Here is a 26,755-nt window from a genome sequence, read left to right on the forward strand (position 1 = left end):
CACCATTTGCTTCTACTGATCTTAGATTACATCAGATCAGAACGGAGCGTTCTACAGAATCGTTAATGTTGCACCTTCGAGACCTGTAACTCTTTGTCAGAAACGTTTGCAAAGTCCAGCAGCATCTGAGAAGTGGAAACCGATGGGGACCTCACAAGTTTTTACAGTTCGAAATGCTTCTTTTAGTGTCCTCCATCGTCCCTGCCATCATTTTCCAAAAAGTTCTCAAACGCATCCGCTACTCGATCTCTATGTGTATATAGAATCATCGAACAAAAAGGAGAGGCGAGAGGAGAGAGATTTTGATGTGTTAGAGGCTGATGATTGAGTCCGTGTTGGAGAAGCTCAAAGCCCATCCTCGTTGCACTTTAATATATACTCAGCTTGCCTAATATTAGGAAAAGGCCCAACGAAGCAGGGCAAGTTCCAAGAAGGAAACTTGGACCACATCAGCGATGGATCAGTCCAATAATTTTCCTTTCCTTTTTCCCGTGTTTCTAAGTCTTCTAAGGTCCTATTGAAGTTTTAGATATCAAATGTAATGAAAACTGGTTGCATGAATAAATACGTACCACCACTCGTTCTGTGCGTACGTATCCCAAGTTTGTTCTTCTATGAAGCAATGTATTGGCAGGACTATGTCGACTTCGTCGTGTGTGGTCCGCTACGTTCGTAGCGCACAGACGTATCGGAGACGTTCATGGAAGCCGAGAGAACAAGTGGCCGCCGCGCCCGACAGAATGAGAGTGGGAAACAGGCAAGCGGAAGAGAAAAAAAAGGTAAAGAGTGACGGGTCCCGTTTGTTCTCCTTCACCTTCGCAGGCGTGACGTGAAATCTTGAACGAGTCAGATGGGCATAGTCTTAATTTCCTCCACGAACATGCCACCAGCTCAAGGTGGAGTTTGTGAGATCATTCTTCGAGCTGAATGATGAAATCTTTCCCATTACCAGCTTGAAGAAACCGCCGCTGGAGTTCTTGATCGCAAATTAATTAACTCCATAACCTTCCAAGGATGCGGCAATCTGAACTCGAAACTCGGTCGATGCTTTCGGTGGTATAATGTTGCCACGGATTGCTTCTCATTACCGGTCACTAGCTATGTGAAATCTGTCATTCCATACGGAGTTTGTTTTCTTGTGCTTCATTTAAGCAGTAAAAGACAGGGATCCCATCAATTCATGCTAAGGTGGACACTACACTCGATCCGCGTGATCTACGGAATCTGCAGTCCGTGGAGTTTATGCAGGCATGCATCGAAGCGTTTCTTGTGTTCGGAAGAGGTGTCTCACTGCACAGAGCCCCAGCGCCCAGAGTCCAACTTGGATCTGTGATACATGGAAGAAAAGATCGACTTCCTACCTGGCTCATCTCTTTCAAGACGGACAACACGAAGACACCTTTTAGATCCGTCAAGTCCGAAAGATATCCAACTTACAATCATGTAAATTGCAAGCTTCCCATGCGTGTAAAGCGATTCGGGAGGTGACAGCCACCTGTTTGAATCAAATATTTGCTCCTCCACAGTCTCATAAAAACAAGATGGGGATTGCAACTTTTCATCCACCGAGAACAATGTACCATACCGTGTGTTTTTGTTATGTTGCCACTGGAATCTTCAGATTATAAACAGTCACTGCTCAGAATGTCAAGGGGATAAGCAAATTGGACCTCAAATCCTTGACAACTTTGATCGTGTACTGGGTTTGTCCTTCTTGTCTCTTTCCATGCATCAAGATCGGCTGATAGCGTGTAGATGGCACGATGATGACGAGATTGCCATCAAGCCACGTACTGATGGCGTCCACACACTTCCATTTACTGAGATCGCCGTGTAAAGATTTCAAAACCAGTGCGGGTATACAAGTCAATAAAGGACAAAGGTGTTTTTGCAGAACACGTGGCTGTCTAAGTACTCTACTGCATTGATGGTCCATCCCTTGCCATGGTGCTGAACCCCCACCTTGAATGATGAGGGTGAGAAGGCTGAAGACGATCTGGGCCTGCACGTTTTTATCGAGGAAGAGATTGCTCTTGTCTTGTAACTGTGGAGGCCGGCCGGAAAGTGCGCAAGTAGGCATGAAGAAAAGGGCAAATTAGAGAGCTTTTTGTATGCTGAAACGTCGATACCTGTCTGTATGCTGAAACATGCTTGCCGCTTAATTAAGATCGCATGTTGCCAGAGAAAGCTAGAAACTTGGTGGTGTTCTTAAACGCCGGTTAATCGGAGGAAAACGTGCATTTTGCCTTGGGATTGCGTTCTGAAGCATGGTCGGGAAGAGCCGAGGCTTTCATCAACGGATCGCACCGAGGACATCGAGGCGATCACTCACACGGCCAATGACCGGTGCCAGGTTAGCGGGAGGACGAGACCGCCTGAGCTAGCTGCGAAATGAATCGTCAGAAAGCCATCATACTGTCTTCATTGGAGGGCGCCCCGCCACTTGTCTCCCCCACCTTTCTCCCGCCCTCTGTATATCTCCATTCATCGATCGATCTGATTCCACGCATCGTTCCCCATTCTTTTCCTTCACTGAATCATCCTCTCTCTCTCTCTCTCTCTCTCTCTCATACCTCACATTGAGGTATATTAAGCTACCTCTCTAATTATATATGATGTTTACCCATTTGGTATTTATCATTCTTTGGCAGAAACAAAATTCAACTCAACCATCATTTAGTAACTTAAGGGCGTATGTTAAGGTTTATTAGGAAGACGTCGCTAACTGTAAGTACGTAAAATGCTCGTCAAGTTGACCATTTAGTATTCGGTCGATTACTACCATCTTCCTCATCAGTCCAAGTTTTGAATAGCTTATTCAATGCCATGTTTCGTTAGGGACCATACAGGGGCTGTGTCTCTTTCTTGTGTCTTTATGGCTACAAGCTTATATCTGATAAGCCCTCCCCACTTCCCCTCAGCCTCTTCTTCCTGACTCCCATGGAGCTACCTATCCTCATCGAACCATCTTTGTCTGGCTTTTGTCTCTAGCCGTTTCCTTTTCTAGGCCCGAGAGCTCGAACGAGCTTTCGGATCTCTCTTTCGTCACATCAGTTTTGATTTGCACCTATCAAGAAAGTTTCCTTCTCCTCTGGGATCATCGGAAGATCAATTAATTACTACTGCGCAAAGAAACAGAGAAGTATCCGTCTATAGATCTATGAAAGAAGCCCAGAGGACCCACCGCTGAGGTTTAGGTTTTCTTCTCGGTAGCCTTACTTCTCTGAAACTAAAGATTTATCCGAGTTAACAACCACAGCAAGCCTTAAGTTCTGGCTGACCAAACAAAGAAGACCTAGAACCCTTGATCTAGCTTTGTTTTGATCCTTCATACTCGTGTCCTTTTAGGCGGTGTGTGTTCTTCTTTGAGATCTAGAAAAGCTTGTTTCGGACCACAAGAGTATATTTCAGCTTCTGAAGCATGTCGTCGGCAAACTCTGATAGCTCGGGCAATTCGGCGGCTCCTGATGGCGGCGGCAGGCCGAGCCGGTACGAGTCGCAGAAGCGGCGCGACTGGAACTCCTTCGGGCAGTACCTCCGGAACCACCGCCCGCCGCTCGAGCTCTCCCGGTGCAGCGGCGCCCACGTGCTCGAGTTCCTCCGCTACCTGGACCAGTTTGGCAAGACAAAAGTCCACACCGCCGGGTGCCCATTCTTCGGCCACCCGCAGCCCCCGGCACCGTGCACGTGCCCCCTCAGGCAAGCTTGGGGCAGCCTCGACTCACTCGTCGGCCGCCTTCGCGCCGCCTTCGAGGAGGATGGCGGCCAGCCGGAGGTCAACCCCTTCGCGGCGCGCGCAGTCCGGCTGTACCTCAGGGAGGTGAGGGACAGCCAGGCCAGAGCGAGGGGGATCGCCTACGAGAAAAAGAAGAGAAAGCGGCCTCCTCCGTCGCAACAGGGCTTCAGCCCGCAGGCGTCGGTTCCAGCGGCGGCGACAGCAGCTCCTCTCATCGGCCATGGTCGGTCGGCGGCCGACTTCATCGCCAGCAGTGCATACCCACATCGCCTTCACGGGCATCTGATGCTGCCACCCTGGATACCGGCGGAGACGATGCGGCGGTGATGGCTGTCGTCGACTCACATTCCGGTGGCAGCCTGTCACCACTCTCGGTGATTAAACATAGTACTGTAGTAGTTTGTCGACTGGAATTACTTTCTGATGTGATGGTTGGAAAGATCGTTTCCTATGCTGTTTCGTTAGCGGACATAATGGTGGACGTTCTCCACGTTAACAGACATTGACCTGGCTCTCTGTATGTATACCCTCTTCTTATAACTATGCTTGTGGCTGATGATGATGATGATGATGATGATTAGGTCTTCGTGTTTGAAGTCTTTTGATGATAATAGTTTTTGGTTTCAGAGCTCAGGGTTGGTAAGGCTGGTGTTTAGATCTCGTTGTTTTTGTGATTCGAGTGAGCCCTGGAAATTTTGCCAAATGCTTCGTTGCCTGAGTCGCATGCATGACAGGAATTGTATTCTTCGAAGGAATGGTTCACAGGAATGTTTATTTGTCTCTTGGGACACACATGATGGGGAACATTTTAGTGGTCACTGGTCATCAGCTCAGCTGCTGGTTTAAGCAATCGTTCGACATCTCCATGGTGTTCCTCCTTATAATGACAACTTACCGGACCATTAGATTAACCAATAAGATATAGAATGAGGTTGGAGATTCAGTGTAGATAGACACTGGATTAGAAAGTCAATGTGGTCCATCTCACCCTACAATGGTGGTCCGTGAACACCATTAAGAAGCAAGGTAGAACATTCTTCTATATGGTACTTCGTCGATGGCGTTCATCAAGACAACATATGGAGGCATCACCGTGTACACCAAACCAACTGAAATCCTTCTTGATCCTCCCATGCAAGCATCAAAACCAACACCTTGTCCATAAAACTGGTAGACAACCATGTCCTTGAGGATTAAGCACTCGGTCGAGCCTTACATTACACAACACACAGACCTGCTGGGCTTGGATATGAATTCCTTTCCACTTATAGTAAGACCAGTCGGGAGAGATCAAATCAAGGCAAGACCACCGGAGGTGAACCTGAGAATCTGATGCTGCAGCTGACAACTAGTCCTATCAACACTCTTCTGTCCCAGGAAAAAGACGGTGAGCGGAAACAAGTAGATCCCTGCTCCTGCTTCTGCTCCCCATCACTTTTGCCGTTTCAGTGTCGTTTGGCACTGCATCAGACGACAGTCCGCTGGATTTGACGCCGATGTGATGCGTCGAGGAGGATGAGGAGGAGGAGACGAAAGGTAGTTCGAATTGAAGAAAAGAAAGGCAAAAAGCTCCTCCACAAATTAAATTCATGGCCCAGAGGGAAGAAACTCATGGGATGCATTAATTTTGTTGCGATTTGGATAAGATTCACCACTCACACTTTGGTTGAACATGGACATTGGAGTGGAGGCAATACCTATCCGTTCTCCTTCAAACTTGAAACAAGGAAGAAACAGCAATTCTGATGCATGGAATTAGCTGAAATGATGGTACTGCCATGTCTACCTCCATGGACGATTAATATCTTTGACCGGGTCGTATAGGTGGTGTTGGCGACAGTGGTCGTCGAGACTTGTTAGCATCAACATATTAAAAGTGGAGAGAGATATGGTCATCCAAGTGGACGACTCAGGTCAATGGTATGTGACACAGAATTCCATGGTTTGTGTAAATGGCTGCATCGTTGAAATCGTGGTGTAAACATGAGGCTGATAGGTTAAGACGAATTGCCCATTCTGCAGACTGCCATTTGGGAAGGCTTGCTTGTGTAGGTATTATTACTTTTAAGTCTGCTAGCATGGCTACCCCATACGGCGTAGCTTTCAGACAAGTGTCGAGCATCATTATGAACTCGATGGCTGTCGAACCTTGCGTGAAGAAGAACAACACATGGCGATGCTGCCAAAGAGGGTTACATGCATGAACTTAGAACATTGATTTAAGTTATCTACTATCAGAATCCAATAGGTGAAGCCGACTGCGTGTAGGGTTTCGAGCTGTGCCATATTTTAGGAGCCTATCGATTGTTTAGGAGGAGGAACTCTATCTAAACCTAAGAGCTTTCTTTGACTTGCGAACACAGGTTGGTGTGTGCTGTTGGCACTGCACTGCACTGGCCATGAGATCATATGGGAGGTCATAGAAGCTCAAAACCCTAATCTCAATGTTGGATAATGCACATCCATCGGTCGAAAGCAAATGCAGTCAACTCTTTTATCCCTTTTCCTTTTTGTCGTCTCATGCATGAGTAGTCAGTCATATGCGCAACAAAATCCAGTGCTTGGAATATGAAATATCATTTATTATTATTATTATTATTTTAATGTTTTCATTTATTTTAATTCTCCTTCTCCACGTGCGAAATCAATCTGCAGTTATTACAGTTTCTCGCAACGGCTTTCATGAGGATTCGAGTCGCAGACAACCGCTTGTATGCACGCTTATGGGACCGGATTGATATCCTGTTGGATTCGGATTCGATCCGACCCGCTAACATGCCCACGGACCCTGGAGAGAAAACCCTAATTAAACCCGGCCCGACTACCATCTCCCGAATCCTTCTTCGGCCTGTGTCTCGACGACGAGAGCCGAGGGCTTGTCGTCGGCGTAATGCCCTCCTCAGTCGCCTGCCGCTCTCTACGAACCCTCCTCATGGACGGGTTCGAGTGCCTCCCCGTGCGATGCTCCGCCTCGGCACCCGCACCTGCACCTTTCCTCCCTCATCGCCTTCTCCGTCTCTGCGTCCACCTCTGCTCTGCAAACCCACGGCGTCCCGTCTCCAAGAATCTCCCTTTTCGTCAGAAATCCTCTGGTTTTTGTTCATATTCCTACCGTCCACTCGTGCCTCGGAATGCTGGTATGAATCTCTATGGTCGAATCTTTTTTTCGTTCTGGTACATGGCTTCTCTCGGTTCTTGCGTCTCTGGCTCTGTAAGATGATTCTATTGCATTCTAATGGTTCGCTTGATGCTACCGGTTGAACTTGCACTGCCAGCAGTCCGCCCTGAGGTCCACAAGCGGATCGACTATTTGAAATCAAAGTTGGAGGAACAAGGTATTCGGTGTGGTAGTGGCAAGCCCGGGAAGTATTGGGGAAAGTTATGCCCAAAGGTGCCTCTTTTGCCCCTTTCATCCAACATTCATTCGTCCATCCTATTCTTGGTATTAACTTCCCCTTAGTATTCTTGACAATCATAGGATTGTCTCGTTTTTGTATTAATGTTTACAACAATTGGCTTTTCTGGCTCAAAATATTAGAATTGGTATCAACAATGGCATTGGTGATAAGTAGAAACTAGTTTCTTGACGAATGCAAATTCATCAGACATATCATGCCATGAAATGTGTAGCAAAATCTATACTTTGTTTGCGACACTGCAACACCGACTCAAACCACCCTTATTGCGGTTCAACTTCTGGGGTACATAAAATTAGTAAGTTGCAAGTTGGGCGCACGCCCTTGTTTGCTTTTGTACCAATGTCGCATCATTTTCAGTTTGCCTTTCTGGATTGTATTTTCTTGTTGTGGTACCTCTCCTTATTCTACCCTATGGGAAAAAGGAGATTATTTACTACCCTCCGGAGGAGATGGACCGAGCTCCATTCCTGCTCTTGAGACTCGGGAAAGGACTCCAAATGTTGGCTCGTCAGACACTGTTACTCTACCCAACTGGAAGAGGATCAGAGTGTTCTCATGAGTAGGGTTAGCTCCTGCCGATCTCTACCCTGCCCACATTTCTTTTGAAGGGGTGCACAATGTATCCCTCTCATCCATCTGGATGACCTTTATCTACCGTTCAACCAATGCCTCTAGGGCCTATGAAGGAGCCGTAAAGTGTTTAACAAGACTTGTGAGATTTGGCAGATGATTTATCTGATGAGATGCAATACATAAGAAGGGCACACACCTATCTCTTTTACGAATGCCTTTAGGAATATCTTTTGTGTTGGCAGTATAAGAGGCTTCAGCAAATTGCTGACACAATATGGCCAACACACCCCTTATGCTGATAGCCAACATATCCCTTATGCTGATCGAAACAGGTCGACCGCCTTCTTGGCAGGACATGACAGCATTTAACATGGTAAGGATCCATAAACTCGAAGTCCTCTGGCTCTTGTTGCAAATAAATGAAAGCAGCTCTTTTTTAAGGGTGTAAGTAGGCAAGAAAAACATCACAAAGTTCAAATCACTATTCCTCATTTTCTTTATTTTGCCAAAACTTTCTTGCTTCATGGAAAATAAGAGACATGAATATTAGAATTTGTTATGAAAGGGTTGGGCAATAGTAGAGCTCATTCTCATAGGCCTTGAGGTAAACGGAGGTTTTTTCTTTTTAGTCCATTTGGTCTATTTGCTTGTTTACCCACTGAGGCAAACTACATCTCCGTGCCATTTCTAACTTATTGTTTTTTTTATTTGCTTTCTTTTTAACATACTGCCTATTTTGGTCCTACATAGAGACCATATCTATGATATTTCTCCACTTTTCTGGTGGTAACCATGTATAAGTTCTTTCCTGGTTCATCAAACACTAAGGTGCTTAGTGACATGCCCAGTCAATGATCTATGACCTTTAATTTGTTATGTGTTTTATATTCAACAATTTTCTTTTGGGTAATATATATGACTTCTAGGTGAACATTCTCAAAAGCAACTGGACTCTGTCAAATATGATTGGTGCCTTCATCTTGTTTAGCTTAAAAAACAATTAGGTGCAAAAGCCTTAGAACAATCAGTCCAGCAACTTTTTGCCATGATTAAGTCATCAAAATGATCGTAACCTGTAACAAAAAACTTTTCATATGCATTGATTCAACAACATCTCATTTCACTGTTATGTTTGCATTACTTTGGAATCTAGAAATATGTATTGTACATTTTTTGTTACAGTGAATTGGTCATATAGCATAACAATCTCCATGATACCGATTGATTTGTTGATCCTCAGCAAATTATCCACTCGAGAATTGCTATCATGCAGCACTTATAAATTTGAGGCAGCATGATGTATAAAGCACTTACAACCTAGAACTAAGACTCGTCAACTTAACATTGTGCTCTCCTGATGCTGCTAAATATGTATGATTGTGGATATTACATCTTGAGAATGATGGTTTGCTTATGAAAATCTTTCTGGCAATGCAATGTTATGATACAACCACCACCAGCCTGAACAGATCAGCCTGGAACAATTCTGGCCCAAAATAATTGCTTTCGGATGATAATGAAGGCCCAAAAGTGGCTGGTTCAGCTCCTATACATGTTGTTATGTCTTTGTTCACCATTATATCAAGCAAGGACTTCAATTTCGCCTAGGTTGGATCAGTTCAAGCGTGAATGATTCTTCTTTCTTTAAACTTGCTGCTTAAAACACTTCACCATATCCCTTTTGTTAGTTGCTACTTAAAAGCCCTAAAAGCACTCGTGAGCAGCCCCCATCTTGCTTGCCACCTTTGTCACCCTCTCTGCTTTGTCTCTGTTGTCTTGTACACTTCTCTCTCCATCGCCCACATTGTCGGTCCATCTCGTTTCCCTTCTCTTCCTTTCCACCTCTTCCTCTGCCGCTTCCTCCTCCTCCTTTCCTCCACCTCCCCCTTCACTTAGTACCGCAGTATGTGGCGACATGTCATATGTCAGTATGCCGGCCCTGACTGACCTATACTCACTCGTTTGGTCAAAGACTGGTATAGATCTGGTTACAAAATTGCATTTCTTGATACAAAACAATCCGGTATTAGCTTGTGACAGCCCAGCTTAGCTCATGTTTAGTCTAATCTAGCCAATACACCCTTCGGGACGATCTTTAACCGGAAAAGCTTTATCAAACTTGGATTCGGAAAGGTGGATGGCTCATAGTTTTCAAGAAGGAAAGACAAGTTGTGTAACAAATGAATGATGATTTTAGCGTCTCCTCAAGTTATGAGAGGGATGATCAGGCCATGTCTATTGGAAACTAGTACTTATGTGCTCCAGTGGATTTCAGATTGATTTTGCTTAGATCAGCTTGTGATTTTGAAGAACAGCCATGGTGGCCACAGTGAGAGTTTGCAAGGGCCAAAACATGCTACAATATAGCAGAGACTAATTGTTGTTTGGGACTATGGCAGCCACTATAGTGGAAGTTTGGCTGCTATTTTTCTGCTCCAAAATGGGCTTGTAGTGATTGGTTTAAGCATGCTTTTTTAGGAAATTGGTCTAACTTATCTTGTAAACCAGCTCAGGCGGAGTTAACCAATCAAATTTAACTCAAGCTACTGAATAAAGTTAATTTTCAACTTCATAAGTTTGCGTTACCATAATTTTGTATCTGAATCTTACTCATTTCTATCAATGTGTGGATGGTGGTTGATAATGTGTGTGTATATATATATATATATATATATATATATATATATATATATATATATATATATATATATATATATATATATATATATATATATATATATATATATTAACATTCTGATATTGTATGGGTTGTGGCTAATCAAATTCGATTATGGTACTTCGACATTGTATATCATTGCCACATAACATGAAGCTTATGTTTTAAAATCTAACATTTGCTGTTTGCATCTTTTGATATTTTAGGTCACATGAATTTTTCACTAGTCCAATTGTAATCCGCTTTCAGCTGTAAAATCACAAATATTTGCTGTGCTTTTTTGAGGGTTTGGTCGTGCATGCACTTGTGGGCTTGTGCGTGTATGTACATGTAATAGATGTTTGCAAGAAAGCAACTAGTTAATATAATAACATGGCATGCAGATTTTGCTCTATGGATATGCCTGTTTGTACACTTAACCTCCTAATGTTGATATTTTAGTGTCAAGGAGGAAGTTCCAAGGAGAGGCACTTTTCTTTTTTCATCAGTGATGATGGGTAAGTTTCCTATCTTTGATCTTAATCACTAAAGCAGGCATCCTTAATTTTTTTACCTTTCACTCTTCCTGTTTTATATCTGGCTTTCTATTTTCTTGGCATTCCTTCTTAATCTTGTAGAGAGTTGGCAAGTTGGATGTGTTTTAGAACTACATGTGGATGGAGAGGTTCTGTACGGGTATTATCATTTTTCAGCAAATACATATATGACTACCACCATTAAGCATCGCAATTGGAACTCCACTTTTTGGCTGTTATCTGTCACTGTTTACTTGCAGGCTTTTGAGGAGTGCAAGATAGGCTATGCCAAAACAAGACAAACTTTGAAACTTAACGATTACAGAGTAATCACTGAAATTGATCTTCAGCTAGAGCCATTATGTACAGAGGTGCATAGTTTAACTTTGTCAGGACTGTCATCATGATTATTATGTATTTTTTTGACATATTGTTTTATATTTTTTCTGAACTCATTTTTATAATTTGTTATGTAGCTTCAGGTTCATCAGATGATTCTGATAAGATGTGTAGACTTTTCTCTTCCATGTTTGTTTCTCCTGACGTGCACAAAAGTGAACCATCATTAGTTTCATACCTATGACGCTTAATCTTCTACTTTTTAATGTTACTGCTAAAACAAGTACCTAGTATTTTTCAATGCTAATGGAAGAGTTAAATCTTGATAGTTATACTGGCAACAATTTTTGGCTTCTGCCTTTTTGTTCCGCTTGGGGTCACTTTTGGTAATCCAATAAGTGCTTCTGTAACTTTTTTGGTGCTTTTCTTGCCTTCTACCTTTACTTTGAACTGCATAGTTTTGACTTTTGAGTATCTCTTATGATAATGAAATTTAGGTACAATGATCCCTCTGATATAGTAGTACGTTGTTGTTATTGTTAAGTATATCATCATGGAGTTGACAGTTAAAGTTAAATTACATTCTCCTGCATTTACGTTTCAGCTTATTGCATACTTCGCAGAAAGATCGATATCAGCAAAAACTCTTGAACGAAATGGCATCATGCAGTGTAAACATGATGATCAGGTTTGATTGCAGAGTTTCAGTAGTTGCTTATCTTGATGGCAGGTTCCTTTTTACCTATCATGATAGTGATTGAAGTATCCTGTACTAGTTGCTCTCCTAATTTGGTTGTATCCCGCACAGATCGTTATTGCTTTTACTTACAGGAGAAATGCAGCTCTAGTAAGCTGCAAATACCTTGCATCCTCCAAAGAATGTTGGCAGGTTTATGCAGTGTCTTGTTAGCTTAAAAATAATCGTAGTCTTTTTTTCATGAAATACACATATAATCTGTCTTGCTATTTACATAATGTTCTTTCTTTCCATCTACCAGGAAACGGGCACGGAACATATTTTTTATGGACTTGATGACATAAAGCAAGCTAGCGATGTTATAATTGTAAGTCTTTTAACTGTTATAGATATATTTGTACATTTTTGTTTAGTCAGATTCTTTCTTAGATCCCTCGTTGTTTAGTCTCTTCTTTATTTCTTCTGTTAATGCAGGTCAAAGATGAAATAGATAAGCTCTCTATGGAGGAGGCTGGTTTCCCCAATTGTATTAGCGTACCTTATGGACTACCTGAACAATCCTCCAAAGAGCTACCTGCTGAGGATGAGGTCTTAACCAGACTTGAAACTAAAAGTGATCTTTCTTAGGTTTTTGAATTCTCTGATACTTATACAAGACTAGAAATGTTTTTGCCTTCTTAAATTTTTGTATTGTAGCTTGTTTAATTGTTTTACCTTTATGAGCAAACGTCATTCGTTAAGGCTTTGACTACATTTACAAATCCTAAGCTTGCAAACTTTGGTGTTTTCTTTTTTGGGAGGATGGTGTCAAAGCAAACAGGCAACACTTGATATGTTACTTTTTATCTTTTGTTGTTACATTATTGAAGTTGTTTTCTCCAAGTTATTAATCCTTCCTGACTTTTCATCTCTTAGTGTGCGAAAGTAAGCTCACATCAAATCTCTTGTGCTTCGCATATAGGTAGTATCTTTAATAGAAAATGACTCTGCACACTCCTTGACTCAAACTCTACTTGCATGTGTTGGTGCCTTATATCTAATGGTTTAGCATGTCTGAATTCTTTCCTGATTGCATAACATTAGGAATGATGCCAATGTTTATGTTACTTATAAAGATTTATGGCAATGTACTTTCCCTGCCAAGGATGGGACAGGCAAAAGAAAAATGAAAACAAAAAGGTTCAAGCACTAGAAACATCGGAAAAGAATCTTGTTTAATTTTGGGTAATTCTTTAGATTCTGATTTTTGTATGTTGGTTATTTGCTGCTTTAAGCTTGTCTTCCAACGGTACACTCATGCTCATGGGATTAAACGTATTCTGCCCTTATTAGTTGTTACAAACACATGACGACCACCATAAATGGAAGTACTGTTGACAAACAGGTAAAGTTAGAAAAGGTCTTGGTTTTTCCAAGATTGAGGAGAGACTGAATATGGGATGAGGTAAAATAACATGAGATATTACTGTTTTGTGCACATAGGTGTTTTATGATGTGGAACTAGGTGGTCAGTTCGTATTTTCCTAGTACTTTCATTCTTGGGAATGGTAATCTTGCTCAGATACCATGCTATATCTTATAAGGAGGCAGGGGAACTTGTTTCACTTTGTAAATATTTTTTACATTATCGTGGATGTTTCTCGTTGGATCAAACCTTTTCCTCCATATGAGGGGCTTGGATGAGCGTCATCCATGCCAGAATTATATTGTAGTATGAGGTATGTGTGTGTGTGTGTCCACCATTCCCTTTTTTCTGAGATGTTAATGATTAAAAGTGAGCAGGGTTTGAGCCGAACTGATCAAGAGTTTTCAAACCTGCTAAAATTAGCAGGTATTGAAGAGACACTGTAAATGAGTTGGGTTTAGGTCCATTATACTAACTTAGCTAATAGGCAATATGGAGTGGTTTATACCATAAAAGCAAGCTATAATGTCCAGATGAATTTTTACCAAGTATGGATATGGAGTTGAAGTTCAGCCAATTCAAGCTGTTAATTCAAGTAAAACGAGGAGGAACTATAGTTAAACTTTAAAGTGGTTCACATTTTTGTGATTGGTCATGTGATGGCTGGTGGACTTGCAGTTATCATATATCCTTGCATGTGCTTGGTTTACATGTGGGCATGGCATAATGTACACTTGTGCTGGTGTTGTTTTGGAGCTGGAGCTCTATGCATTCTAGTATTATTGTATCTTGATCCATGCTTATCTCAAATACCCACTTATTCTGACCATTGGAGACTCTTAGTGCCGATTTAGTTGTTTAGATACATACTTTTCTTTTCAGGACTTTAACAGCCTCTAAGATAGCCATTGTATATCATCGAGCTTCCGATCATCTAGTTGCTTTAGGGTCCTCTTTCGACTGTTATTTGATCATTAGATACAGCTAAGACAGATGGCTTGAGAGTGAGCCTTGGTAGCATTAGGTTAAGTTGCCCTTTTTGTGATCTGGTCGACCAAAGTTCTCGTAACGGAAACATCTTTGTTTACATGGGTCAGTCTATGTATATGGACCCTCATACACCCACTTAGGGGAAGCCTTGTACATTGGGCCCATGTCTAATATTTTTGAGACGGCTTGCAATGTCTTAATGTTCTGTAGAACTAATCAAGTTAAACATCAATGTTGAGGTTTCGCTGACTTGCATATACAATGGGAATTTAGGTTTGTCTCACAATTTTCAGGACATCAAAAATTGTATTTATATTGTCACATTATTTTGAAAATTAATTATTTTCCTTTCTTATCAGAGTACTTTTCATCTGTTTGAATTTTTGGGTGTTTTAAGCTCTTTTGTATTATGGTTTCATTGGATTTTTATTTCTGATAATATGTCAGATCTAACATATTTTGCAATGTTCTTCACAAAGCTAGGGCACTGAGTTCCAGTACTTGTGGAACTGCAAAGAGTACCTAGAAAAGGTAGGTATCTTAGTGTTTAAAACAAGTTAGCTTTGCTGTTGTCCTCAATAGGATACTTGTAAATTGCGTAGCTGATTTGAATTGAAATGTCATGGATAAATCACTCAGGCATCTCGGATAATATTAGCAACAGATGCAGATGTCCCTGGTCAAGCTTTAGCAGATGAATTAGCACGTCGCCTTGGTAAAGAAAGGTTTGGTCTCTCACCATCATCATTTAGGCATGCATGTCAATCTGTATTCTCATGTTTGTCTGTCAGGATTGATGATTCTTTATTTGTGTCTATATGTGTTTTGATTTAGCTTATAAACATAAGAATTACTTAGTACCTTTTCATCATTTGGATAAAAAATAGGTGCTGGAGGGTGAAGTGGCCGAAGAAAAATGCTACTGAACTTTGCAAAGATGCTAATGAGGTTTGTTATGACTGTTTGAACTGTTGCCTCTGTTATGTTGGCTACTTTGTTCTAAAGGTCGCAGATCAGGATCGGCATCAGTATTGATTAGTGGCATAAACTCAATTTCCTTCTAGATTGGAATTTACTGAAAAAAAAAATCTAAAATTCGAAGCTGCTCAAACCTTGAGACCTGGTTTGGGTGGTGCATGCTTACCAAATAATTTGCACAATCCATTTTTTTACGAAAATCATTACAAGTGTAATTTTTTTGGGGCACACCTGGCATTCTATGTCATATTTTATGGTGTTGATCTATCCATGTGTGCTTTGTCATTTATTTTAAATTCGTGGGACTAAGGAACTTTGTCTGTGTATGTGAATGCATTGTGCATTCATGCATGTCCATATGTTTGGCCAAACATTATACCTTCGATCCAAGGAGTCCACTGTAGGTACTGCCCTCTTTTATGGAGTATGTACGCCAAGTAAAAGGTGCCAACGAGTAGTATCAGATTGTTCCTACAAGCAAATGGAAACTTGACTGTGTGGCTTTTCTATCTTGTTGTCTAAACTTATGTCGTATCCTTTTCTTCAGGTTTTGATGTATATTGGACCAGATGAACTGAGGGATGTTATTGAGAATGCTGAATTGTGCCCTATAATGGGCCTATCTCACTTCAGTAATTTCTTCAATGAAGTTGATGAATATTATCACCGGAGTCTTGGATTTGACCTTGTTTCTACTGGTTGGAGAGCTTTAGATGAATTATACAATGTAAGAATTTAACCTACATAACTTTTTCATGTTTTCTTATTTGAGATTATGCAGTTAAGATCGTTTTCTTAAATGAGATGGTTTCCTTTGCCCTTTTGAAAGTTCATTTAAGATTGGTATATTCTGTGCTACACATGTCAGTGATGTATAGCCATTAATCACTTTGTAGTTTGTTTCTAGGTAGCTGCTAATTGCATTGTATCCAATTATATGGTGTATTTTACTAATAGAGGATTCCAAAACTTATCATGGTGAAATATCATACTGAGTGCATAATATTCTAGTTTAAATGAACTGTATTTTGCAAATAAACATAGTTTCTTTATAATTATCTAGAAACATTGACCCATCCAACTATTTCCTTTAATTTACCACCATATATATGTAAATTATATATATAAACTTTCATTGTACATTTGGGTGAAAAGCATCACCGCACTGGTCAAAATACTGGTATGATTTGATTGCTACACCTTGTGCCAACTGCCAAGCATGTGCAAGTACGTTTCTATGATGGTGACAAGACCAATGTTTAATATCATGAGTAGCAGGTTTATGGTGATAGCATAAAATGGTACAAATTGACCAAATGCGATGCTTGCTACTGGATTTATTGTTGTGTTATAGAGTAAATCCAGGAAATTATGTGCTGGCTAGCCATGATCATCATGAGGGTTCATACTAATTTGTGCTTTCTTCTTGCAATAACTTTACCTTGGTATGATTTTATGATCTCCATATTATTTAAATATGTGTAACTACACTGGATTAGTATTTTAGACACTACAATTTAGTTGATAACTACCTTGAAAGTTTGACAAGATTTCCATGCTTTATTTTGTGGCTGGATATCGATCAAGCAAAACAAGAGCAACCTTACACAAGTGTTTGAGGTTCATGAGAATGTAGTGAAAATCTCTTGTGAATCACATATCTTGTTCTTTATTTTCCCTCTTTTCTTCTTTATCACTGCTACAGAGATGGCCCAGCATCTGAAAATGAGATAAGCTGTTGCATGGTATCTTGATTTGCATGGCACCTGTTATGACTCATGAGGGTTAAATGTGGAAGCCAACATTTGTAAAATGATATTGCTTAACCAGAAAAAAAGGTCCTTGTCATGGTGCTAAGGCAGACATGGCCAAACTCTGGGTCAAATGTAAAATGCAATCCATGTTAAGGTTAGAGTATAACCATTTAACGAAATAAGAATAAATATAAAGAAGTTTGTGTTAATTATTTGTTAATAAGCAAGTAAGCAATTAGTAAAAAGATATAAATTTTGTCGATACTGTCACTTTGACTTACTTCTGGATTTATTCTTGTGTTATAGATTAAATCCATCCATATTGAATCCAATTTATGATAAAAACGTTTGACTTTAGATATAATCTGACTTTCATCCTAGCTTTCCAAAATCGTCAGCTAAATTCTAAAGTCTGTCTAATCTTGACTTTTTCATATATTTAGGATTGTTATAGTCATTATTTTTTAATTAGTCTGTCCATTCTAGGAGACGTACTTTTAGATGCTGAAGAAATCTAATTAAGAATGTCTGTTTACAAAATTTTTAATGCTTCTGGAAGGATTTTGTCAAACCTGATATTTTAGATGGGAGTTTTTGTTTTATTTGTCTCTTTTCAGCCTACTCAATCCTGAAATAGATTTTTTATACAACAACAACAACAGCCATATTTTTTATATATTTATAAAATCCTTTTTATCTGTATGGATTTTTAGATTGCTGGCTCTCTAATTCTAGGATGAGATATTTCTAAACTCATCATTGATTTCTATCTGGCAGGATTATGTTTATTTCACAATTTTTTATTTTTTTCCTACTGAATTCCGATCTATAAAGCTCTTTGAAAGGCAACTAAATTTGATCTGGCAGTCTGGTGTTTGCTTTTATCTTTTATTTTCTGGGCTTTCTTGTAATTAAAGAGGTATTTGATATATCCAAGTTGTTAATTACTTTGAAATCTGTAAAGAAATGTTAGAATATGATTATTTGCAAGTCTGAAATTTGTTTATAATCTTTTTGCAAGACTTGTGTGCAGTTTTATATCTTTGCATGCTATTATTTTTTCCTTGAGCAGGTTGTGCCTGGAGAGTTGACTGTGATAACAGGTGTTCCTAATTCAGGCAAAAGCGAGTGGATTGATGCCCTGTTATGTAATATCAATGAAGCCCATAAATGGAAATTTTTACTCTGCTCTATGGAAAACAAGGTCTGATTTGTAAATCTTCTAGTTCGACCTTGTGATTATATCAAGATTGTTGAAGATATTGGTCTTTAGGTTCGGGATCATGCAAGGAAGCTTTTGGAAAAGTACATAAATAAACCATTCATTAATTCAAGGTATAAAACCTTTCATATCATGTGTCTGTCCATTGGTTACTTTGGTTCATCATATTGAATTATGAATGAAAGTTTTGTTGAAATTATTGGCAACAAAAAAGAAAAATATGAAAAATTGTCTTGTTGCTCCTGCAGTTAACTGAAATAGTCAAGTTCTTGTTGTTTCTTATTGCTCTCTGAACTATGAACTGGATCATAATTGCTGCTCAGAGAAGTACTCATCTTTATTTGGCATTTGGTTAGTGATTTAAAAAGCGCTAGGTGTCAAAAGGCGCCAAGGTCCAAAAACGCCCGAGGCGTTAGGCGCTCGTCTGAGCTAAGCGAGGCGCTAAAATATAAAAACATATAATATAATTAATAAATATAATTATTTAAAAATTTAAATAAAAATATGCTATTAAAAGTATTGAAAATTAATATATTATTAATCTATTAACAATATTGAAAAATAATAATTTTAAATAAACCTAACAATATTAACAGTATATTGTTAACAGTATACTGTATACTGTTAACAAAAGGAGAAGAAGGAAGTGTAAGGGGGTGCTAACTGAGAAAAGAGGAAGCGACAGCGAGAGTGTAAGGAGGCAGAGGCAGCGGGAGCAGGAGTGTAAGGAGGCAGCGGCAGCGGGAGTGTAAGGAGGAAGAGGCAATGAGAGCAAGAGTGTAAGGAGGTAGCGACAGCGGGAGTGTAAGGAGGCAGCAGTAGCGGGAGCGGGAGTGTAAGGAGGCAGTAGGAGCGGGAGCGGGAGCGGGAGCGGGAATGTAAGGAGGCAGCGGCAGCGGGAGCGGGTATGTAAGGAGGTAGCGGTAGCGGGAGTGTAAAGAGGCAACGGGAGCGGCGACAGCGGCAACCGCAGAGGGAGCAGTTGCGGGAGCGGGAGTAGGAGCGGCGAAAGCGGCAGCGTTTGCGAGCAGCGACAGCGGCGAGCAGCGGGATCGAGATCGGGAGCGACAGCAACAACGAGGGTTAGGGTTGGGTTGTCGCTGATATCGGTTTTAGTTGGTTCGATTGAACCAACTAACCACCGGAGAACGAACCATACCTAAAATCCTAGTTCGATCGCCTGGTTTAACCCAGGCGCTCGCCCGAAGCGCCCAGCGCCTGGGCTCGGGCGAGCGCCCAGGCGGCACCTCTTTGAAGCGCGCCGCCTGTAAGTTTAGCGAGGCGCTCGGGCCTCACCTCGCCTCGCCCGAGCGCCTAGGCGAGCGCCCGAGCGCCTTTTTAAATCGCTGCATTTGGTTAACCTAGTACATCGCTGGAATTGCATTGGAACTTAAAGAGTAAAGATCGTTTTGGGTTGAAAACTCAAGTTCTATAAATTCATGTGGGCACTGAGGTTACAACTTTGTAGGCTTTGAAGGAAAATGATGTATATAGGCCTGATGTTATTTCTAGTAGTCTAGTCAACTTATATGATCTCATATGCATGTCTGAGGGCGGGAGTATCCACAGGGATTGCATGATGAATCCAAGCTTATTGATTCACAGAATAAAGATCTGATTGACACAAAATTGATTGACACTTTGTTTCTACTTGAATAATTGATGAAAGTATTCATGCATGGAGATATTATCGTTTTGTCATCTTTATCCAGACCTTTTCTCGGAATTTTGGCTGTCTTTGGATTGTAGCTAAATATCTTAAAGTTCTGCATATCTTTAAGACCTTTTCTTAGAGTACTTGTGATAGGCAGCAATTCTTATTGGTATTTGGTACCATTTTAAGAAGAAAAAAAATACAGTTTGGCTGTCCTGGCTGCAATGGAAATTTAACATGACACCAAATTGTGAAATAGTTGTAAGGATGCAGTGGATTATTGAGAGTCGGGCCGAAATTAAATTGACTTTTTTATTGTCTAAGATTTTGTTTTTTAAATAATAATCAAGTTAGTATTGAGTTAATTTACTCAAAGCATACACCTGCTTAGTGAGGGTGGGCTTTTGTTTTTTTAGTTGTCAAACTGTGCTTGCATTTTGTCTGTTTTAAACTTTAGCTGGTTTGATAACTGTCTTTTGTACCAGCTTTTCTCTGTCGGATATCTAGATTCCTAATAATTATCTTCTTTTCTAATTTAGTTGCTTGTTAGTTCATAAGGTTCTGTATTATATTTTTCGTAAAGTAAATTATTATGTTTATGGCTGTGACAAGATATGGTGAATCTACTGAGCGAATGAGCGTGCAGGAATTAGAACAAGGAAAGAAATGGCTTAATGATACATTTTATCTAATTCGGTGAGTTATTACATGTAACCATGTTTGGTTTATCAGACAAGTTTTGTTAATCTTATTTTTTAAATACATAACGCTTTATATTCTCATATAACTGGTCCAGATTAAATAGGTGTTCTAGATATGTCTGAGTATGCATAAACCTCATTGGTGTATCGTTTCTTGATTGATTGGTAATTTGGATCATGGCTAGGTGTGAGGATGACTCCCTTCCATCTATCGATTGGGTACTTGAACTTGCCAAGTCTGCAGTTGTTCTATATGGCATCCGTGGACTTGTTATTGATCCATACAACGAACTTGATCACCAACGTTCTTCAAAACTGTGAGTGATTCTTCAACTATATTTTTGTTCACATTAACTGTTTCCTGCCATGTAAATCTACTCTATTTGGTTGAACATTTTTGGTAACAGAACAGAAACGCAGTATGTGAGCCATATGCTTACTAAGATCAAGCGCTTTGCTCACCACCACTCTTGTCATGTATGGTTTGTGGCACATCCAAGACAGGTATTCCTTCTAATGTCTCCTATAATCTATTAATGTTCTGCTTCTATCATCTTCTTAATGTAAACATGTCTTCAGCTACATAACTGGAAGGGTTTTCCCCCTAATCTGTACGATATTAGTGGAAGTGCACATTTTATAAATAAATGTGACAATGGAATTGTCATTCATCGAAATCGGAATGAAAATGCTGGCCCCCTTGATCGTGTTCAGGTTCACTTGTCTTCCTTTGCAATCCATTAGTTTCTATTTTCCATTTTTTTATTTATTTGTGCATATTGTGTAGGTTTGTGTGCAGAAGGTGCGAAACAAGGTCGCTGGGAGAATCGGAGATGCTTTCCTCTCATATAATAAGTATATTTCTATTATGATTATGAATTATTTATTGCCCACTATGTTCTGTCAAAATCCTGTTACCTTGAAGTTCTTAAAATACCTACTATTCTTATTTAGATATTTGAACTTGGAAACACTAAAATGGTCGCATGCAGCCCATGAAAGTCCATTATTGTTTCAGTCCACATCTTATTCTTCTACTTTAGTATGGGTCTTTGTCATCTACCATTTGCCTTGTATTAATATGTTAAAAACTCATGTTAAAGTGATGTTAACAACGAAGTGAAGAGTGGTAGATGACGAAGCTTTCTTGTGTGACCTACTATTATATGTTTCTGGCTGATCAATGTGTGTACATGTAGAATGAAATCTTGCAATGCTTCTCCTTGCATTACGGTAGCAAGTCGAAGCATGAGCGACTCTGACCATGATACATCTTTGTGTGTTTTCACTATCCATAAACCTCAATTGGGAATTTTAATCGCCTAACTGCAGTCTTATTTTTTTTTTTGCAGAACCACAGGAAAATTTGAGGATTGGTATGATGGGGCTAGAACATTTAGGAAGCAACGTAGATGAGTTGCCTCTGTGACACTGCATTCATACACAGAAATCGGATGATCTAGTTTTGAGGTACAAGCTGTAGCTTGAACAGAGAACAGTTTCGGAGCCCCAATCAATGGTTCGGGGCTGTTCACTGTTTTTGGACGGGCAGTCGTGGCGTGGTCTACTTGTTCAGCCGTAAAATATAAGGTGGCTGTCCTCCGTTTGGAAGATGAAACCCTGTTGTTTGGCGCATTAAATTACATGTGTTCTCATATGCAGGTGAAACGTTTGCTGATACAGAGAGTTCAATGTTTCATGACAGCTTCCGAGTCTTATAAAATGTACAGGTGAAACTGAGAGATATCCACATATCAGGTTGTGAAGAAAGCCTACATGCAAGGTATTATTGTATTTGATGAACGCTTTATGTGATTGCCTCGAGTCGTGGTCCTTCGACATCTCAGTCTCCATTATCCATACTGGTAATGCATGTTTATGATCTTACTCCCCCAACGATGTGAAGAAGAATCTATGGCTCATCGAGAGACGGTGGTAGATCCAATCTTGTGACATCTACGAGTTGATGGAGATGTCCTTTTCTTTTGCTTTTACACCTCTTTGATGCTATCAATTCTGTCTATTATCTATGGTAGAAAGGTCAACCTCCCGAAACTATTTGCCCGGAGAGGGTCAATCGTCCGTCGCACTTACGAGGTGAGTTCCGAAGCCGGAGCCCTGACGGCAACGGATCCCATCCAAGAGAAAGTTGCGGCCGACGGCGACGAGAGGCAAACAGAAGTGGTTACGTAGGTGGTCGCCGACGTGGAGGAGGAGAAGAAAATGCCGGAACCAACGTCCTCGGACCCTCCTTCCTTCGAGAAGTGCTCCTCCTTCAGGGAGGAGAGCAACTTCTTGTCGGACCTGAAGGAGGCCGAGAAGAAGGCGCTCATCGAGCTCAGAGCCAAGGTCGAGGAGGCCATCCGCAGGGTTTGGCATACCAAGTGTAAAGGTCACATCCAATCTAAACATCAAGCAGATATGACCTCAACAAATATGGAATACTCATGAACCACAATACATGTTGAGGAAATTACAACTTTTGGGTGAAGCAATATCTAAGAAGCCAATAGTTGGAATTATTGATTCTTAAGCCTTGATTAAAATATGTTCATTTGGCAAGACTTAAAACAATATTAAGGCAAGTTAAAAGCATCAGACTATGCCCAATAATATACCAATAATATCCCGCTCATTCGAATCAGATATGGATGCATACCCAAGCATTTAACAGCACAGAGAAAAAGTAACATGATTAACATGATGCATAGGTCTTGTGGTCACTCCACAGTTTCAGGGATTCATGTAACTTTCCAATCATTAAAAATCCCAATGATTCACCGGCCTGCAGGGCTTTACTATAACAAACAATTCTGTAGAGACTAAAGAGCCCGATGGATGATTCAAAACATCTTCCTGGAAAAGCATCTATTCACATAAGACATAAAATATGTAAAAGAAAGAAAGAACTAACCTTGGAAAAGGTACTGGCAAGCTCATAAATATCAGATGTGGCACTCAGATCTTCCTCCTTCAAATCAATAAGATTTTCATTAAAATTATGGCCTCAATAAATCACTTCTATTCTAATTGCCAGAGCAAAAAATGCCCTCAAATGAACCAACACTTTAGGTGACACACTCATGAACAATATCAGTGTCATCTGTACCAGTGATATATGGTAACAAGCATATTTGTGCATATCCGAAGGCAAGAACATTAACCACAGATAACTAGATTGGAAAGATGGAAAGTTGCTTCACAGAAATTAAAGGTCAAGAGGGAACAGTACTAGAAGCAAGAAAGTGATGCTAATTGTGATGGTACTAATTGACATATATAATAAATCTTAGTCCGACATTGGTCAAGCTGTATCCAATCTTCACATGATAGAGATATGCTATTATGGTATTATAGAGCTGCATACTGTTGAAAGAGCAGTAGGCTTGAAAGAATAAACATCAGAAACATCAATCTCAAAACATCATCATTAACAGAGGAACTAAGGTTGGTGTCAAATGAGTCAAATAAGATGGTGTAAATAGAAGGGAAAGCTACCAGACACAATAGAACAGACATTGTATCTGTAAAATAGTAAAGATGATGCCGAAAAATTTGTTCTAAACCCCTTAACTCAACTTCCTCCATGACACTTAATAAGGGACCATTTGGTCGGTCGGCCATTGGTGCGGCCCGTAGGCTCACGAAGAATTATCCGATTTGGGCGATGGGCGTACTCGCACGGTTTTGTCCTTTCGGAACATACGAGCTCTAAAAGACACCTCTAAAGGTAAGGAAGACCTAACGCACTTATGAGCCCTTGGTTCTCATACTCCTCAACCAATGTGAAACTAAACGGTCTTATCAGTGCTTCCTCCCATAGGGGAGCCAAGGGCTCATAACCAAGGTGCACGGCTCCGGAGTAAGTTTACTTGACCGAGGTGCAAGCCTCGGACCCTCTTTCTAGTGCTAATCTGATAAGGGATCATTTGATCGACTGGCCATTGGTGCGGCCTATGGGCTTGCGAGGAATTGTCTACTTTGGACGATGGGCATACCCGTACAATTTTGTCCTTCCGAAGCATGTGAGCTCCAAAAGGCGTCTCTGAAGGTAAGGGAGACTTGGCGGACTTATAAACCCTTGGTTCCCATACTCCTCAACCAATATGGGACTAAATGACCTTATCAGTGCTCCCTCCCGTAGGGGAGCCAAGGGCTCATAACTAAGGTGCACGGCATGGGAGCGAGTTTCCTCGGCCGAGATGCAAGTCTCGGGCTCTCCTTCTAGCGCCAATATGATAAGGGACCATTTCTCGATTTGTGCGTGTCATCCTTCCGCAGGAGGGCATGCTAATATTCTCTATATTGTCCCAAATTTATCGGATGTTTCCGAAAAGACCATTTCTCTAAGTTTGGGAGCTCACATGCTCCGAAAGGATAAAATCATACGGGTACACCCATCGTCCAAAGCGGACAATTCCTTGCGAGCCTACGGGCTGCACCAATGGTAGGCCGACCAAATGTTCCCTTATCAGATTGGTGCTACAAGGAGGGCCCGAGACCTGCACCTCGGCCGAGCAAACTCGCTTCCGAGCCGTACACCTTGGTTATGAGCTCTTGGCTCCCCTATGGGTGGGAGCACTGATAAGGCCATTTAGTTCTACATTGGTTGAGGAGTATGAGGACCAAGGGCTCATAAGTCCACCAGGTCTTTCTTATCCTCAGAGACGCCTTTTGGAACTCACATTATCCGAACGGATAAAATCGTGCGAGTACATCTATCGCCCAAAGCAGATAATCCCTCGCGAGCCTACGGGCCGCGAGGGATTAGCATCATATTCAACTCTACGAGTCAGGAATAAAGTACATAGATGCATTGGCTACGGCGAAATAGAAAGCCAATCAGATCCTTAATAGTACAGGATAACTGCTTCACGTATAGCTTGCTTAACACACCGAGCCTACTCATAAACAAATATTCTAAATTTAGACAATTGGCCTACTTTATTTACTATATACAAAAAGTCAGGTTTTCATGACGCGGTGTCCAGTATTTCGATAGCTGCTCAATTCTAAATTCGAGACCGTGCAAACCACGAAAAATCACACCAACAAGATCAGAAAGCAAATACCATAAAAACAAAAAGAAACAGGAATCAGCATTCGGAGAGAAAAAAGATCATTTATGCATCTCTTTTTGATAAGAATAAGAGAAGAAGTTCGTGATTTTGACATTAAAATAAAAGATGGATCCGCCACTCCGAAGCCGGTCACCTGAGGCAAAAGATCCAGCACAAAACTCAACGAAGAAGCGGCCTCGCACATCCCTTTTAACCCAGTCCTACCGAACGACTCCGTCCTCAAGATCCAATCCTTCCACCAAATCAACCCACAAAACCAAATCCGAAGCACCAGAAAAAGACCTAAATTCGAAGGCAGAAGAAAAAGAGGAGAAAGATCTCACCTGCAACGCCGTCATCCTGTCCTCCGAACCCATCACCGACGCCCGGGTCCTGCAAGTCGCCACCCTCCCCATCCATCGCCGCCGCCATAGATAAAAACCCTAGTATCTGAAATCGCAACAACAAAGACAAGGAAAAGGGAGCAAGAACCCTAAATTCGAATCCGCCCTAGGGTTTTCTGGCCAGAGCTGAGATCTGCTAGCAAGAAGGATCCAAATTTTGATGCGCCCCCGCTAGTAGTAACCAAGATTCGGTAGAACACCAACGGAAGGAAGAACAAAAATCCAATGGCAATGTGATCTACTATCAGAATCGGCAAATGATCGAATCCAATAGGTGAAGCCGACTGCGTGCACGTTATCGAGCTGTACCATATTTTAGGAGCCTATCGATTGATTAGGAGGAACTCTATCTAAACCAAACCGCTTTGTCTTGCGAGCACAGGTTGGTGTGCTGTTGGCACTGCACTGGCCATGAGATCATATGGGAGTTGATAGAAGCTCAAAACCCTAATCTCAATGTTGGATAATGCACATCCATTGGTCGAAAGCAAATGCAGTCAACTCTTTTATCCCTTTTCCTTTTTGTCGTCTCATGCAGTCAACTCTTTTATCACATTCATTGTGCTGTTGGCTTTCATGAGGATTCGAGTCGCAGACAACCGCTTGTATGCACGCATAACTTATATTTACA

The 26,755-nt window shown here is 40.9% G+C and overlaps 2 protein-coding genes, 1 long non-coding RNA gene and 1 other non-coding gene across 7 annotated transcripts; 2 read left to right on the forward strand and 2 right to left on the reverse strand.

Annotated features, from left to right (window-relative positions):
- Positions 1-2,909: 2,909 nt before the first annotated feature.
- LOC103999575 (protein LIGHT-DEPENDENT SHORT HYPOCOTYLS 4-like) lies at positions 2,910-4,301 on the forward strand. Its single transcript, XM_009421360.3, has one exon. It carries the CDS (start codon positions 3,422-3,424, stop codon positions 4,061-4,063), a length of 642 nt encoding a protein of 213 aa, XP_009419635.2. The 5' UTR covers positions 2,910-3,421; the 3' UTR covers positions 4,064-4,301.
- Positions 4,302-6,575: 2,274 nt separating this feature from the next.
- On the forward strand, positions 6,576-22,501 carry LOC103999510 (twinkle homolog protein, chloroplastic/mitochondrial). 4 transcript variants are annotated; one of them, XR_010479971.1, is made up of 22 exons: positions 6,576-6,873; positions 7,012-7,127; positions 10,847-10,902; positions 11,023-11,080; positions 11,181-11,291; positions 11,864-11,947; positions 12,068-12,148; positions 12,258-12,323; positions 12,431-12,544; positions 14,835-14,882; positions 14,991-15,076; positions 15,239-15,299; positions 15,877-16,056; positions 18,156-18,287; positions 18,357-18,418; positions 20,572-20,655; positions 20,846-20,977; positions 21,068-21,164; positions 21,240-21,374; positions 21,448-21,515; positions 22,013-22,250; positions 22,323-22,501. XR_010479971.1 is itself a non-coding variant. In XM_065084461.1 (21 exons), exons 1-21 carry the CDS (start codon positions 6,627-6,629, stop codon positions 22,074-22,076), a joined length of 2,082 nt encoding a protein of 693 aa, XP_064940533.1. In that variant the 5' UTR covers positions 6,576-6,626; the 3' UTR covers positions 22,077-22,501. The 4 variants fall into 4 exon arrangements, 2 of the variants coding, with proteins under 2 accessions (XP_064940533.1, XP_064940534.1); XM_065084461.1 differs by having other exon boundaries at positions 22,013-22,501; XM_065084462.1 differs by having other exon boundaries at positions 7,015-7,127; positions 22,013-22,501.
- A 658-nt stretch (positions 22,502-23,159) lies between these two features.
- LOC135594045 (uncharacterized) lies at positions 23,160-26,715 on the reverse strand. Its single transcript, XR_010479974.1, has 2 exons — positions 26,065-26,715; positions 23,160-23,631 (listed from the first exon to the last, which is right to left on the reverse strand). It is a non-coding gene; the product is annotated as an uncharacterized LOC135594045 (long non-coding RNA).
- On the reverse strand, positions 24,896-24,999 carry LOC135594547 (U6 spliceosomal RNA). The gene has a single exon (XR_010480101.1). It is a non-coding gene; the product is annotated as a U6 spliceosomal RNA (small nuclear RNA).
- Positions 26,716-26,755: the final 40 nt, after the last annotated feature.

Source organism: Musa acuminata, chromosome BXJ1-9, assembly GCF_036884655.1.
Source record: "Musa acuminata AAA Group cultivar baxijiao chromosome BXJ1-9, Cavendish_Baxijiao_AAA, whole genome shotgun sequence".
Classification (NCBI taxonomy): Eukaryota; Viridiplantae; Streptophyta; class Magnoliopsida; order Zingiberales; family Musaceae; genus Musa; species Musa acuminata.